Source organism: Mesoplodon mirus (genome assembly GCF_964341445.2).
Source record: "Mesoplodon mirus genome assembly, chromosome: 18".
NCBI classification, from domain to species: domain Eukaryota; kingdom Metazoa; phylum Chordata; class Mammalia; order Artiodactyla; family Ziphiidae; genus Mesoplodon; species Mesoplodon mirus.
In genome coordinates this window covers 63,035,939-63,049,471 of record NC_138994.1, presented here as the reverse complement: position 1 = coordinate 63,049,471, position 13,533 = coordinate 63,035,939, and the positions used below count along the sequence as shown (strand labels likewise).

Genomic DNA, 13,533 nt, shown 5'->3' with positions numbered 1-13,533 from the left:
AGGGGCTCCAGATAACAGAGGCAGGAGAGAGATAGTCAGGAGGATGGACAGGCCAGGCTGGATTCTGGGCACGGACTGAGCCCTGTCATGAGAGGGGAAAGTTTTCCCCACTCTCCCTTCCCTGCGAAAAGTCAGAAGCCAGCACCCTCCTCCAGCAACCTTTCAAAACTGGGTCCTAGGATCTCCTTGGTTTCCACGAGATGGTAAAGATACAGACAGTGGGCTTCGCTGGTGGCACAGTGGTTAAGAATCCGCCTGCCGATGCAGGGGACATGGGTTCAAGCCCTGGTCCGGGAAGATCCCACATGCCGTGGAGCAACCAGGCCAGTGCGCCACAACTACTGAGCCTGTGCTCTAGAGCCACGAGCAACAACTACTGAAGCCCGTGCGCCTAGAGCCTGTGCTCCGCAACAAGAGAAGCCACTGCAATGAGAAGCCCATGCACCGCAACAAAGGGTAGCCCCCACTCGCCGCAACTAGAGAAAGCCCACGTGCAGCAACGAAGACCCAACGCAGCCAAAGATAAATAAATAAAATACACAAATTTATAAAGATACAGACAGTGACACCAGAAGCCACCTACAGATTTGTTAACCTTTATTTCCTCTGAGTCTCTGGGGAAGCAGCAGGGATGTAAGGTGAGGTGGCAGGAGCTGCAGGGGCCTGAGCAGAGCTGGTGCTGGGAGGGGCCGGCACAGGTGGGACGAGGAGGTGGTGTTTAAATATTCAAGGCTGGAAGCCCGCTAATGGGTCTCCTTCATCTGTCTTTGGATTTTGTGCAGCATCTCCTGCATCCGTCGCAGCTGGAACAGGCACATGAATCAAAGTGGGGCCTTTCAGAGAGTCCTATAGATGTAGAGAAGTGCCCCCAACCTCTAATCCCTTCAGCCAGCGCCTTGGTAGCCCTGAGGTGTGACCGAGTCTCTGGGTAGAACCACTAAGCCACCAATGCAGGATCCAGATACGTACCAGGGCCAGGGATATTCCTATTCCCAAACCAAGAGATACTGAGGGTTATGATTAAGCAGGGGTCCTCTCGGGCTGGCGACCTCTACTGCCCCACCCAGCTCTCACCTCCTCATCTTTCTCTCGGATGAGCCTCTCGGTTTCTGGATCTGTCCCTGGTGGGACAGCGGGAATGGGGAAGTCGGTACCACTCTCTCGAGTCAGTTTGCTGAAGGGGAGGGGAAAGGGGAGTTCGTAAGGCTAGGGAGACCCCAGCACCTGCTGGGATTGAGCCCAGGGCCTATAGAACAAAGGAAGGGCTTTGTCTCACCCAAGGCTGTGCTTCGGACCCCACCCCTGCCAGCTCCCTCCTGGCCTTTGGCCATACTTGCGATTCCGTTCTTTCACCACCAGGCGGGTCATGCTCTGGATGCACTGTGCCCGGTAGTTCTCATAATGTGTCTCCCGGGTCACGTCCTTCAGGTCCTGCATGTGAGTACGCACCAGCATGGTCCGCAGCTTCACAAAGTCGCAGTGCCCTGGGTTTTCCACTGCACAGCAAGGCTAGGGGTCAGCCAGGGGCATGGGTACAGGAGAACCCTTGAGGGCAAGGAGACACCCTGGTCACAAGCTCAGTGTTTACCTTCCACAATGCCCCAGGGGTACAGCCGGCCCCGAACTCGCCGCCCTCTGGCCTCTACCACAGTGTTGCTGCCAATTACAGCAAATGGGATGCTTTCCTGGAAGAAGTTAGGGGTGTCTGTCAACACCGCCATTCGCACCTGTTCCTTTCCACCTGTATCTTCATCTTCTCTGGTTCCTTCTAGGAAACCAGGGTCCTCTTCCACCCCAGTAGCCAACCCTTATATAGAATTCTACTTCTCTTTTCTGCCCAGAAGAAACAAGACGGGAAAGGGATGCCCTGGGGTGGCCCCACCTTTAGGGCTTGGTCCTGTAATTTGAAGTCCTCATCCTCGTCAGAGTCACAGTCTGGGAACTGGTAGATCTTGATTCCAAAGTGCTCAATCTCCTCCCGGATCTGGCAAACACACGAGGGGCCCATAGTTCTGGGGACCCCATCCTTTCCAGAAGCCCACCTGCTCCCCTCCCCCACCAGCTTCCCTCACTTTGCGTTTCTTGCGCTCCACTTCTGGAGGTGTCAGTGTGTCCGCCTTTGCCAAGATAGGCACGATGTTGACCCGCTGATGCAGGGCCTTCATAAATTCAACATCCAATGGCCGGAGCCTGGGGAACAGGAAACTGTGACCACCTGCTAGCGGCAGCCCTGCCCCTGGTGCTCTTGGCCTGTCCCCTTGGCAACACCCGGTGGTGTCAGGAGCCTCAGGCTCAGACCATACCCGTGGCCAAAGGGCGAGATGAAGTACAGGCAGCAGTGCACCCTGTTGTCTTGGATGTTCTTGCGGTTCAGGCCGCTCTCATCTCGGAAATACTGCTCAAACTGCTGGTCGATGTATTCTGCCACAGGCTTCCAGCTGGAGCAGGGACAGACAAGCAGAGAAACTGGAAGTGAGGGCTGCCCAGTGAGCTCGGGGCCTGCGAGGAGCCCACGCCCCGAGCAGTCTTTTCAAGACTCTGCTATTCCCCGACTTGCTTCATTACATCTTCAGGGAGGTACCTGGGTGGGACAGGGCTGCATCTCAAACATCCTGATAGAAAATCAGACTCAGCACACAGACAGAGGTCAATAAATACTAGCTTGATGAAAGGAAAAGAGCCCAGGTGACCAAACAAAGCAGTAAGACTGGCAAGGTGCCGGCAGGTGAAAACCAACTGGAGGGCTGGGCAGCCCTAAGTCAGGTTCACGGTTCAGCCTCAGAGCCTTTGCTCGTGTGGTTCCATCCTCTCCTCCGCCTCTCCAAGCCCACTCCATCCTTCAGAGCCATAGCCCAGAACCATCTCTTCCATGAAGGCTCCTGTGACTACAGCAATGCACACTGCTCTCCCCTTCCATCACCACACACAGAGGTTTTATAGAGAGAGAGAGATTCAACAACTTCCATTTTCAAGTCTCTTGCTCTTCTGTTATTGAGTTGCATCCTCACTGACCCAGGTGCCCTGATGGGTGGACATTATGAGGAGCATTATTCTCATTTTATACATGAAGAAGCTAAATGCAGAGCTGCTAAGAGACTTAATCCACATCACTTTAGCTAGCAAATTCTCTACCCACTCAAGCCCCTGGCCTTCTGACTCCTAGTTCAGTGTGTTTGCCACCACAATGCCCAACTCATTTACTAACCTAAGTTTTTACCTGATTGACACACGTTAGAGACCTGCTGCGCCCCCCCACTCCCCCACTCCCACTGTCACTAGACTGTAAGCCTCCCAGTGACAAGGATTATTCACACTTGTTCTGCATCCCTTAAAATGTCCAGCACAGGCTGGACACCTCATCTGTGCTCAGTAAATTCCTGCTGGTTCACTAAATGAGTACGTGTGGTGGTACACTGTAAACTGTGAGGTGCCAGGCAAGAGAAATTATTATTACTATGGAAGGCAAGAGGAGCTAAGTAGACTGATTGAAGGAGGGAGTGATACTTGCTGAAGTAGGAAGCAGGTGCTGGTCAGGGCTCGGGTTTCAGGGCGAGCCCAGTTTGCTGAGACATAATCCCCGATCCGGAAGGGTGGTGATGACTGGAGACCCCCTCAATCCAGCAGGACTATTTACAGAGACCAGGCACCATGTACCAGCACAGCGTGTGGCAGGAATATAAGAAGTGGCCCTCCCCTCAAGGCTTAGATCATGAAGTTGAAGATGAACCAATGTGCTGAGCCGAAAGTCACATGTTGTCATGATCAAGCACAAATGGAGGGGGTAGTGGTTCAGAGCACAGAAAGGTCCGTAAGGGTCTGATCGGTCTGTGAGGCAATTATCCAGGGTCAGCTTCCTGGGCGTGTGACCCGTGCAGTCAGTCATACCAGGCCCACATTTGGTTTAGTCTCTGCTGTGACCATGCTGAAATTCTTAATCATTTTGAACAGGGGACCCCACACTTTCATGTTTCACTGATCCTGAAATTATCATCTTAATATTCATGAGGATAATGTACACAGCCCTGTAAAACCTGTACGTTTTTACTGCATGTTCACATGCATCTTTCTGGGTTGATTTTCAGATCAACTGGGTGAGGTGGTAAGGCCAGCATATTTCACTTGAAGAAATGGGAATGTGGTCATTTGCTCAAGATCACGCAGTTCCTAAACGCTGCATCAAGATCTGAACTCTCGGTCTAGGCGTCTCAGCACCACCCTGCCTAACGCCCTCACCAAAGGCATCCCCTTTTCTCCTGTCCTTATCACCCATTCTCTTCCTCATCTACTCAGGTCTGTCTGACTGACCATTATCTAAGCATCCTTCTAGTTCCTGAAAAAAATGTCAGGGATGATTGCGGTGGGGCTGGCAAGCCACCTTTTATTTTGGCAGGTGGCCTAGAGGGTCCCGGGAGTTTAAACACAGCTCCACCCATGCTCTCCCTTTGCCTCTTATTTCTCCCCTCACCCCTCCCTCCATGCACTCTCACGCCTTTAATAACTTGCTTGTAGCACCTAAAATGTTGCTGGTGAAAGGAATGGAAGGAGGGAGGGTGACAACTACGGACCACCTACTGTATGTCAGGCCCCGTGCTACACGTTTTCACATGTGTTTGCTTTCTTGAGGCTCTTCGTTCCTACCTGTGTCCTCAACCCCATTCTAGAACTGTGGGTCAAGTCAAGGGAACATTAGAGATCATCTGGTCCAAGGCCTTCCCTCTCACTTTACAGAGGAGACAGCTGGCTGGTAAAGGGCAGTGGCATGCTCGAGGGCACAAACCCCTCCTTCTTGACAATTGTGGGTGTGTCTGAGCCTACGTGCGCCCCTGTGTGTGTGTACGGAGTTGGTGGGGGTCGGGGCAGGGGCTGTGCTTGGTCAGACATACCACTCTGTGTTGTTGACCGCATCCCCAAAACCCGGTGTGTCCACAATGGTGAGCCGCAGCTTCACACCCTTCTCTTCTATGTCCACTGCGTGTTTAGTGATCTCCACTGTTTGCGTGATCCGCTCTGGAGAAGGGGGAAACTGAGGCCAGGGCAAGGGCAAGGACCTGCCCAGTCAGGACGCACCACCCACCCCAGCCAGTGCTGCCCAGACTGCCTCACCCACACCGCCCCCCCTCCCGCCCCCGGGGGCTGCCTGGGGGCCTGTGCTCTGGGAACCAGCAAGGAGCACATTTCCCAACACAGGAAATGCCGGTGGCTGCTGGCTCTGGCCCCAGCCTCTTCTCTGCTCCCGGCTCTTTTCTCGGATTCCTGGAATCCTCTGGGGGGCAGAGACTCACTCCAAGAGCAGGATTCTGGTCCGTGCCCTGCTTCGGCACCCAAATCTTTAGGGAGCTGGCTGGTGGGCTTCCAGGCCAAATAGGCCTAGAGAGACGCCGGCAGTCTCTCTAGGAAGCCACGGCTTCCCGCGCGCTGGGGAGGGCCCGTCCCTCCGAGCCCGCAGTCAGCCCGGTTTCCCGGGTCAGCTCTGCCTGCCTGTCTCCACGCCCCGCTCCCGTCCTCACCTTCAGCGCTGAGGAGCTTCCGGTCCCGGTACAGGTCAGTGAGGAAGAGGCTGTTGACCAGAGTGGATTTCCCCAGACCAGACTCTCCTGACGGGGGAGAGACGACAGAGGCACCACATCAGAGCTGCAACCAAGAGGCAACCCCGCCGGACCAAGGTGGCGGGGTTGCGGGGGCAGCCGCTCTCTCATCTAACTGGGAAGAGACTAACTAGACCACAGCAGAGCTGGGAGGAGGCACGGGGAAGAGCTCGCCCGGCCTTCTCATCTGGATGCGGCCCAAAGAGGATGAGAGATTGCCCGAGGTCACACAGAGAAAGGCAACCGCCAGAAAGCTGAGGGTGATATGTTCTCTGTACCTCGTCACCACCCCCTCCCCTGCCACACATACATACTTTTGGCCACCCGCGTCTCGCAGCTATTTTGCAAAAAGGCACAGCCCCTGGCTTTCTCCTGCCCTACCCACACCCCCTCCCCACGTACAGACCATCCCCGCCTGAGACGCCTCCTGCCCAGCCCCGCCCCTGCCCTACCTGCGACCATGAGGGTAAAGTCAAAGCCTTTCTTCACGGACTTTCGGTGGACTTGATTGGGGAGGGTCGCAAAGCCCACGTACTCCTTGTCATCCTAGCGGACGAGAAGGCACAGCGCATCAGGGTAGAGGCAGAGGAACCCCAGGACCCAGCGCCGGCCTCCTCCGAGGCCCCGTCTGGGGCTCCCAGCTGGGCTCCTGTCCCCGCTGACATTGTCCGTTTCCAACATACCTGGGGGGTGACACCACAGAGTTGGGGCCAACACAGGACAGAGAGGGGCTCCGGCTCAGCACGCACATGCGCGCGCACACGCACACACACACACGTGCACGTACACACACTCAGGCTCCCTCTCCTCCCTCCCTGGGTCCTCCTGCACCAGCCCACTGACAGGCAAAGGCAGGGCTGGAGGCCCTACCTCGGAGGAGTCATAGGGATCGAGCTTGCCCCACGGGCTGCGGGGCCGGGCTGAGGGGCTGAGAGGGGCCGAGGCAGACATGTACTGCTGGCTGTCAGAGGGCTGGGGCCACGACGGGGCTCTGAACTCCAGGTCATCCTGGCAGAGGTCCGAGGCCTGGGGCCTCGGCTCCAGGATTTGGGGCCTGGACACCCAGGTCTTGGCCTCTGGGTGGTGGTAGGTCTCGCTGCCTGGGAAATCCTTCACGAATGTGCTCAGCTCTGCGTCCTCCGCGTCCTCCAGAAAGCGCTTGATCTGAGGGTTCGGGGCGGGGGTGGGGCAGGCGGGCAGGTGGCAGGAGGGGACGAATGAAGGAGGAAGACAGGAGAAGGCGAGAGGGAGAGAGGAAAGCGCTTGTGGTTACCAGGGAAAGAACCTGCCCAGGCGGCCAAGCCAGAGGAAGAGCTCACCACCCCTCCCGCAACTGCTCACATGCCTCCCCGGTCCAAGGGTCCAAGATGTCAGGAAAGGCCCTGGGGTCCAGCAGCAGCCCTGGGCGGCCCCCAGAGCCCTTGCAAACTGCTCTGGGGAACTGAGTAGCTCCAGTCTCAATGCTCGCTCTCAACAGGGTGCTTGTTGAGGCTGCCCTCCCAAGCCAGGACCAGGGACTGCCCCAAAGGCCAGGAAGTCAGGCGGAATGACGGGCAGCAGACAGAGGCGTTAGAGCTGAGAGGAGACTGTGGCTCAGGACTCAGGGAGAGTGCAGACAGCCAGAATGGGGTAGGGGCAGGAAGGAGTGAGGGAGGGGAGAAGGGAGCCGCCAGCCCCAGGCAAATCAAGAGCCAGCAGGGGTCTCTTCGCCTCCTGTCACTGCAGTCGCTGAGCTCTGGGACTGAGGTGCAGACTCTACTGGAGGTGCTCACTCCCCAGGACTCACTGCCCAGGACTCAGTACAGCTGACCTGACCCCCCTTACTCCAGACACTGAGCCACACAGAGCCTGAGCCTGTGGAGGAGCTCCCCAGGAGCGGAGGGGAAACCCGGCAGTGGATGCTGAGTGTGGGTGAGAGGGAGCTGGGAGGGACCGGGTGAGGGAGGACGGCAGGACACTTCTGACAGCCCCCAACTGTGAGGGATGCATACGGGGAAGTGCCCCCTGTGCCCAGAGATAGGCTTTAGCCTGCAGTGCGGGAGGGGGTCTGGTCTCAACTGTGACCCGCACGGGTGGTAGGCAGCGGGGGGCTTGCTCCCCTGTGGAGACCTGCTCCATCTCCAGTTGGGAAGGCAGGCCACTCCCTTCCTACTCTGACCCTCAGCTCCAGACCCTAACGCTTCCTCTCTCTCCTTTGGGGCCAGCCCCCTTTGTGGAGTGCCTGGCGGTGCTGGGCTCAGCTCGGCCTCACAAAACCCACGTGCCTCCCCCAGACAACGGACAAGGGCCGGCTTCACAGGCTGACTCACCCTCTGGGAATCAGCCAAGCCAGTGGGGGCTACCCCAGACCACTGTGGAGTCCCAGCCAGGGTGAGGGGAGATAACATGCCCGCGGTCTTCCTGCAGGCCTCCAGGCCTCCGTTTTACAAAGGGAAGAACTGAGGGATGCAGTCACGCTGCCAGGTTTATGCAGAGGGAAGGGACTAGAGGGGGAGGCTACAGGGCAAAGTGCCCTAAGAGCTACTTCCAGGCTGTCGCCTCTCAAGTCCCCATACCTGCTTATAGCCGTAGTCTCCAGGGCTTGCTGAGACAGGAAAATGGGCCTTTTAGACAGAAACTGGAACCAGCAGGTAGGGGCCAAGTGGCCAGAAGAGACAGTCCTGAGGCAAGCCTGACCCAACAGGCTTTTTCTTACCCACAGTATTTGTGGGGGCCGGTGGGGTGACCATACATCCCAGTGTATGTTTGTTGTTCTGGCATAATTGCCCCCTTTCACTCTGCAAAGTGTCCCAGCTTGGACGATTAATTATACGGCAACAGAGAAGGGATGGGGCTGGGGGTGGCAGCTGAAGAGTCTGGGGAATTCGGGGAAATCCTGCCCCTCTGCACAACCCCACAGTGACCCAGCAGTCGGTCTGGGGGTCAGGCTGAGGGTGGGAGAGAGAGGACTGCACTCCGCCTGGTTTCCCCAAGGGCACTGAGCAGCGGGGCAGCAAGGAAGGGAGAAAGGAAGGCACTGATGGGAGACCCCCAGCCCCTGCGATCTTCAAGTAGAGTCACCAGGAACCCAGCACCACTCTCCATGCCCGGGAGCAGCTCATCAGCACGGAGGGGCCCACAGGGGCTCTAGACAAGGAGCCAGGACACGAGGGGCCTCACCTCCTGTCTGTCCTTCCCTGCCCCCGGCTCCGCCAGCGACCAAATCATTTTCTGACTTTGAGCCCCAATCCCAGACAATGCAGGGGGAAGACAGGGCGGGTCCACCCATCTCCCAGAGCAGCACCTTACCCCAGCTTCAGCTCTGTCCCCAGGGACAGAACTGCCTTGCCATCCCAGTGAACGGTCCATGTCCCACGCTTCAGACTCCCTGTCAGCAAGCTCTAGGTCTAATTTTATCTCCCAAGAAAAGTTCCTCACACACAGAAACAGCCTGGTCTTGATGCTCCTGTTGTAATCCAGCGTCCTGACTTGCTCCTTTCCCTTTCTCTCTGACCCCCCTGTGTCTGTCAGGGGCCAAAAAAGCCTGTGGAATGTCCTTCCCCAACCCCTCCTCCTCCCTTCCCTTGGCTCCCACCCTCCAAGGACAGCTCAGCTGCAGCAGGATCACTCGTTTTTTCTGCAGTCCCCTCCTCCTCTGATTGGCTGCTCCACGATGCCTGCCCGCTGCCTACCCTGATGGGCACAGCACCAGCCTCCCAAGTCTGTCTGCAACACAGGCTCTTGATCCACTTGCCCTCTCCTGTAACCCCCAAGGACACTGAGGCCTGTCAAAGGGTTGAGACCTGTCCCCAAGGTGACCTGGTCCATCAGTACACGGGGCAGCTACCTAGGAGACTCCAGTCCCAAAGGATTCCAATCTCTTTCACCTTAACTTCAAGCAGTGCTGAAGCAGTGTGGGGTGTCCTATAATCCCCTGGGTGTATGTTCTCTTAGGAATGGCCCCACTTTTCTTCCCAGTGTCCCTCTGTGTTCTCTCAGTGGAGAACCGCACTGCCTTCAGAAATCCGCCCCTAGATTTCCCTCCAGAGAGTCCCAGCCACAGAGAGGCCTTTGCTGCAGGGACTCCTTCCATCCTAGGATACGTGACCTCTGACTCATGGGGACCTGTATCACTTTCGTCACCCCATCACTTTCAGAGAGTCAGCAGGGGAGCTGCTCACACTTGGTCTCTGAGGGGCATGAGTTCAGATCAAGGAGAGGCTGGGATCCCAGAGGCTTCAAAGTTGCCGATTAGGAGGGAGACAAACTGAGGGACCTAACTGGGAGTGTGCAGATGGGAGCACTTGACTAGGAGTCAGGAGGCCAGTGTTTCTGCTTTGGCTAGAAATACCCTTTGTGATTTTGAATAGGGTCTTAATTTCAGGGCCTTAATGTCCAATCGTGAATGGCCCTTCCTTGCCTCCCAGGAAGGCTGGGGAAAGAAAGCACTCCCAGATGACAGATACCTCAAGCTGCTTTGAACCTGGGGAGAGAAGGTACACCTCAAGTCCCAGGATGGTTATTAATGTTAGCCAAGTCCTTCTTTTTGCATGCCAATTAAAAACCCCTGGGGCTCCTGGGCTGGGGAGCTCTCCCCACTGATCTCTGAAGCAGCTGGGTGCCTGATCTCCTTTCACAAAGTGACCCTCACAGAGAAGTCTGGCTTGACATGAACCCAGTCAGCTTAAGGACTGAGCTGGCTTGAGGCAGGGGCCTGAGGCTGAGGACGCTGGTGGTGACGGGGTGCCTTTAAATACAGAGGAACAGGGTGGCCTCAGCCAAGTTGAAGCACCAAGACCTCAGCTGAACTGAACTTGGTGTGTGGCAGAAAAAGCCCCTCTCGGCCCCTGCACTAGGGACACTTGGCGCTGAGAACAATCAGTGCTCCCCAGGCTTCCATCCCGGGCACAATCAGTCTGTCCGTCCGCAGGGTGGGGGCAGGGATAAAGGCAGGCACCACTCGGCCTCTCCCAGGAAACCCCCCTTTGGGGAAGGTCACAGTGTCACCAAGACTTCCTGGCCAAGACTTGGGCCTCGGCCTGGACACAGCTTGAGAGAGAAGAGCCCAAAAGGTTGGCCTTTCTAGACCTGGAAGCTTCTGATTTCACAGGGCCCAGGAAGTTCCTTTCTGGAGGCTGCCCACAGCCAACATCCTGCCCCACAGGCTGGTCACGGATCTCCTCCTGCTGTAAACAGCCTGTGCCTCCCAATGCAGAGGGCAAAGGCTAGGGGGCTTCCAGACTGGGAGGAGAAGCTGGCATAGGGCCTGGAGGCCCTGACACTCAGCATACTGTGTTTGTGGCAGGCTCTGGCAGGGATGGCAGGAAAAGAGCTCACACCCTCACAGCCGAACATCAACGCTTCCTACCTGGGGGGTCTTCAGGGTGGTTGGCTGGGGTTACTGTTTCTCCTCCCACCACAGGCAGGGGGCAGGAATGAGTCCCCTCCACCCTCCATCACTGCAGAGGGACCTGGTTTGGGGGGAGGGGGGAGGATGCAGCAGGAGGAAGATTCCCCATGGTTCCTGTCTCAGAGGCAGAGGGATATAGCTGATCCCACGGGGCAGGATGGTGGCTGGGCCTCCCTCTCTCCGAGGTCCCTGGGCAGATGGTGCTGTGGGAAGGGAGGGCCCAAGCGTCTCACCATCCCTCTTGGCGAGGCAGGCAGTGTTTGCGGGCCTCCTGTGTGTGTTTTCCCAGGAAGTTGATGCTGGTCCCTGAGCCCAGGGTAGGTGGGCGAGGAAGAGTCACCCAGGTGACAGCTGACCCAGGCAAGGGGGGGGACCCTCACCTCCGCCCCTGCCTGACTCACTCGCCCCAGTCCCCCTGCGCGTCTCGGCCGGCGCCCCTCCCCACCCAGCACGGACCCACCCCTCCGTCCAAGAACGGGGTAGCACCCCGGTGGCCGGGGCCCACTCCGTGTCTGCTCGCATCAGAAGAAGAAACTTGGGAGCAGCGACGCAGCGACGCAGCGCCGTCCGCCAGCCTGCCTGTGCCCGCGGCAGGCGACAGCGCCTCCCGCCCCGCACAGCCTGGACTGCGGCGCCGCGGGTCTCGGCGAAGCAGCCCGGGAGCGGCGGGCCCTGCGCGCCCGGCCCCGCCCCGCGCCCGCCAGCCTTACCATGGCTGCAGCCCGGGCCGGGCCGGCTCCGCCTGGACAGCGCCCGAGCGACCCGCGGCCGGAGCTGCGTGCCGACCTCGCCAAACGGCCTGCCCCCGCCCGCCGCCCCGAGACCGGACCGGCCGGGGGCGGGGCCCGGCGGCGGGGGCGGGGCGGGACGGCCGCGGGGCGGGGCCTGCACCTCGGCGGCGCGGGGAACCGGCGCAGGCTGGGCGAGGGGCGGCCGGCCCGCCGTGGGGCTTTGCGTCTCTCGACCCCCGGAGACAGGGTGCGGAGAGGCGCTCGGGACAGGGCTTCGCTGGTCACTTGGCTCTTCCTCACTCAGCCCCTAAAGAGTGGCCTGCCCAGCAGCGCAGCATCGTGGGGGCTTGAGCCAGTCCCCAAAGCAAAAGGAAGGGCCCACCTGGTATCCCCAGGAGAAGAAACCTTTGGAAGGAGAGGGGAGTTTGCCTCACAGCTTGGAGAGAAACGATCAGTTACCCCGGAGAGTCCACAAGGTTTGTGGGAACTGAACCCAGCTGATGTCCAAGTTACTGATTGTCCATACCCTCTGTACACCTCCTTAGGTGGAAGGTCAGACAATCTCCACCTCCAGCCAAGCTGTGAAGAAGAGACGGGAGGTTCCCTTCGGGCAGGACCCTAGATTAAAGAGTAAAGAGGATTTGCTGCATCAGTTATCCCGGGATCATCTGTTGGAAGAATGGAAGGGAGAGGCTGAGTGGCCTTTCCGGGGAAGTGAAGCCTTGCCTGTGGCTGTGGAAGTGGTGAGGGCCTCAGGAGAGGCCATGCTGGGCAAGCAGGTGAGATGCTGTGGGAACAGAATCCCCAGCAGCTTTAGAGGCATTAGAGGCTCAGAAGGGTCAGCAGCAGCTAGGAGAACAGAGATGCTTAGGGGGTGGGGAGTTGGTGGGGATTTCCTGAGCTAATACAGGTCAGGCTTCTGTGGAAGTTTCCAGCAGCATGCCCCTCCATGACTTCCAAGAGTCCTCTTCCAGGGCAGACTGACTGGCTTTAATACACTTTAGACAAAACTGAGGCCACAGGCATGGCCCCCTCCCTCTATTGGTAGAAGTGCCAGAGGCCTGCCTACACTGTTTCAGTCTGATCTGTGACCCAGTGGTCTTGGTTGGGATCCGTCAAAACTCAGCAGAGAGAGGGAGGGGGCCTGGGTACCACAGGTGAGATCAGGTTCAGAAAACATGGGGCTGCTATTGAATATTTGGCAATGGTGGGCTGGAGGATAGAAGGGGTGTCATTGCTTAAAGAAGTGCAGGGAGCCCGGGTTCGATCCCCGGTTGGGGAACTAGATCCCACATGCATGCTGCAATTAAGAGTTTGCATGCCGCAACTAAGAAGCCCACATGCTACAACTAAGAAATCCGCATGCCACAACAAAGATCCTGTGTGCCACAACTAAGACCCAGAGCAGCCAAAATAAATAACAAATAAATAAATTAAAAAAAAAAAGAATACCTCTTGGATGCTTCAGTCTGCAAGGCCTGGACTGTGAGTGCTGGGCCCAAGGGAGAAAGCCTATGTCAAGGAAGACAGGCCCTATCACAAAGCCTTATTTTCCACAATCATAATGTCCCTCCTTCCCCCAGTTCTGGCTGCTGCTCAAGTGTAGACACAAACACATCTCAGCTAGCAGCTCATCCTCAGCTGCAGCTGGAATCCCAGCTCTGCTCTGGCACCTGCTGCCCAGACCCCAGAGAGCCCTGTGTTTCCTAAGGCATGTTGGTGCCAGCTTGCTTTGAAGGAAGTGAGGCCCCAAAAGAGGAAGGGACCATGGAACTCATCTCTAAGCCAAGAATCTTGTGGTCTTGATGGTCACAGGCCCAACCTGAAG

The 13,533-nt window shown here is 57.6% G+C and overlaps 1 protein-coding gene across 2 annotated transcripts; it reads right to left on the bottom strand.

The window, feature by feature from the left end:
• Nucleotides 1-580: 580 nt before the first annotated feature.
• LOC309794203 (septin-4) lies at nucleotides 581-11,810 on the bottom strand. Of its 2 annotated transcripts, XM_082605412.1 has the most exons (12): nucleotides 8,874-8,948; nucleotides 6,456-6,749; nucleotides 6,038-6,131; nucleotides 5,508-5,594; nucleotides 4,884-5,007; nucleotides 2,304-2,438; nucleotides 2,073-2,190; nucleotides 1,883-1,984; nucleotides 1,589-1,685; nucleotides 1,334-1,496; nucleotides 1,075-1,174; nucleotides 581-803 (listed from the first exon to the last, which is right to left on the bottom strand). In XM_082605412.1, the coding sequence occupies exons 1-12, from the start codon at nucleotides 8,931-8,933 to the stop codon at nucleotides 744-746; spliced, it is 1,434 nt and encodes a 477-aa protein (XP_082461538.1). In that variant the 5' UTR covers nucleotides 8,934-8,948; the 3' UTR covers nucleotides 581-743. The 2 variants fall into 2 exon arrangements, with proteins under 2 accessions (XP_082461538.1, XP_082461537.1); XM_082605411.1 differs by lacking the exons at nucleotides 6,456-6,749; nucleotides 8,874-8,948 and adding an exon at nucleotides 11,685-11,810.
• Between the last annotated feature and the right edge of the window lie 1,723 nt (nucleotides 11,811-13,533).

What these genes read in the sequence shown, in the direction of transcription:
- LOC309794203 (XM_082605412.1), bottom strand. Translation starts at nt 8,933, where the DNA reads ATGGACCGTTCACTGGGATGGCAAGGCAGTTCTGTCCCTGGGGACAGA. An exon ending in CTTTACCCTCATGGTCGCAG is followed by an intron (nt 5,595 to 6,037) that starts GTAGGGCAGGGG and finishes CTCCCCCGTCAG; the next exon opens with GAGAGTCTGGTCTGGGGAAA. An exon ending in GAAGCTCCTCAGCGCTGAAG is followed by an intron (nt 5,008 to 5,507) that starts GTGAGGACGGGA and finishes CCCCTTCTCCAG; the next exon opens with AGCGGATCACGCAAACAGTG.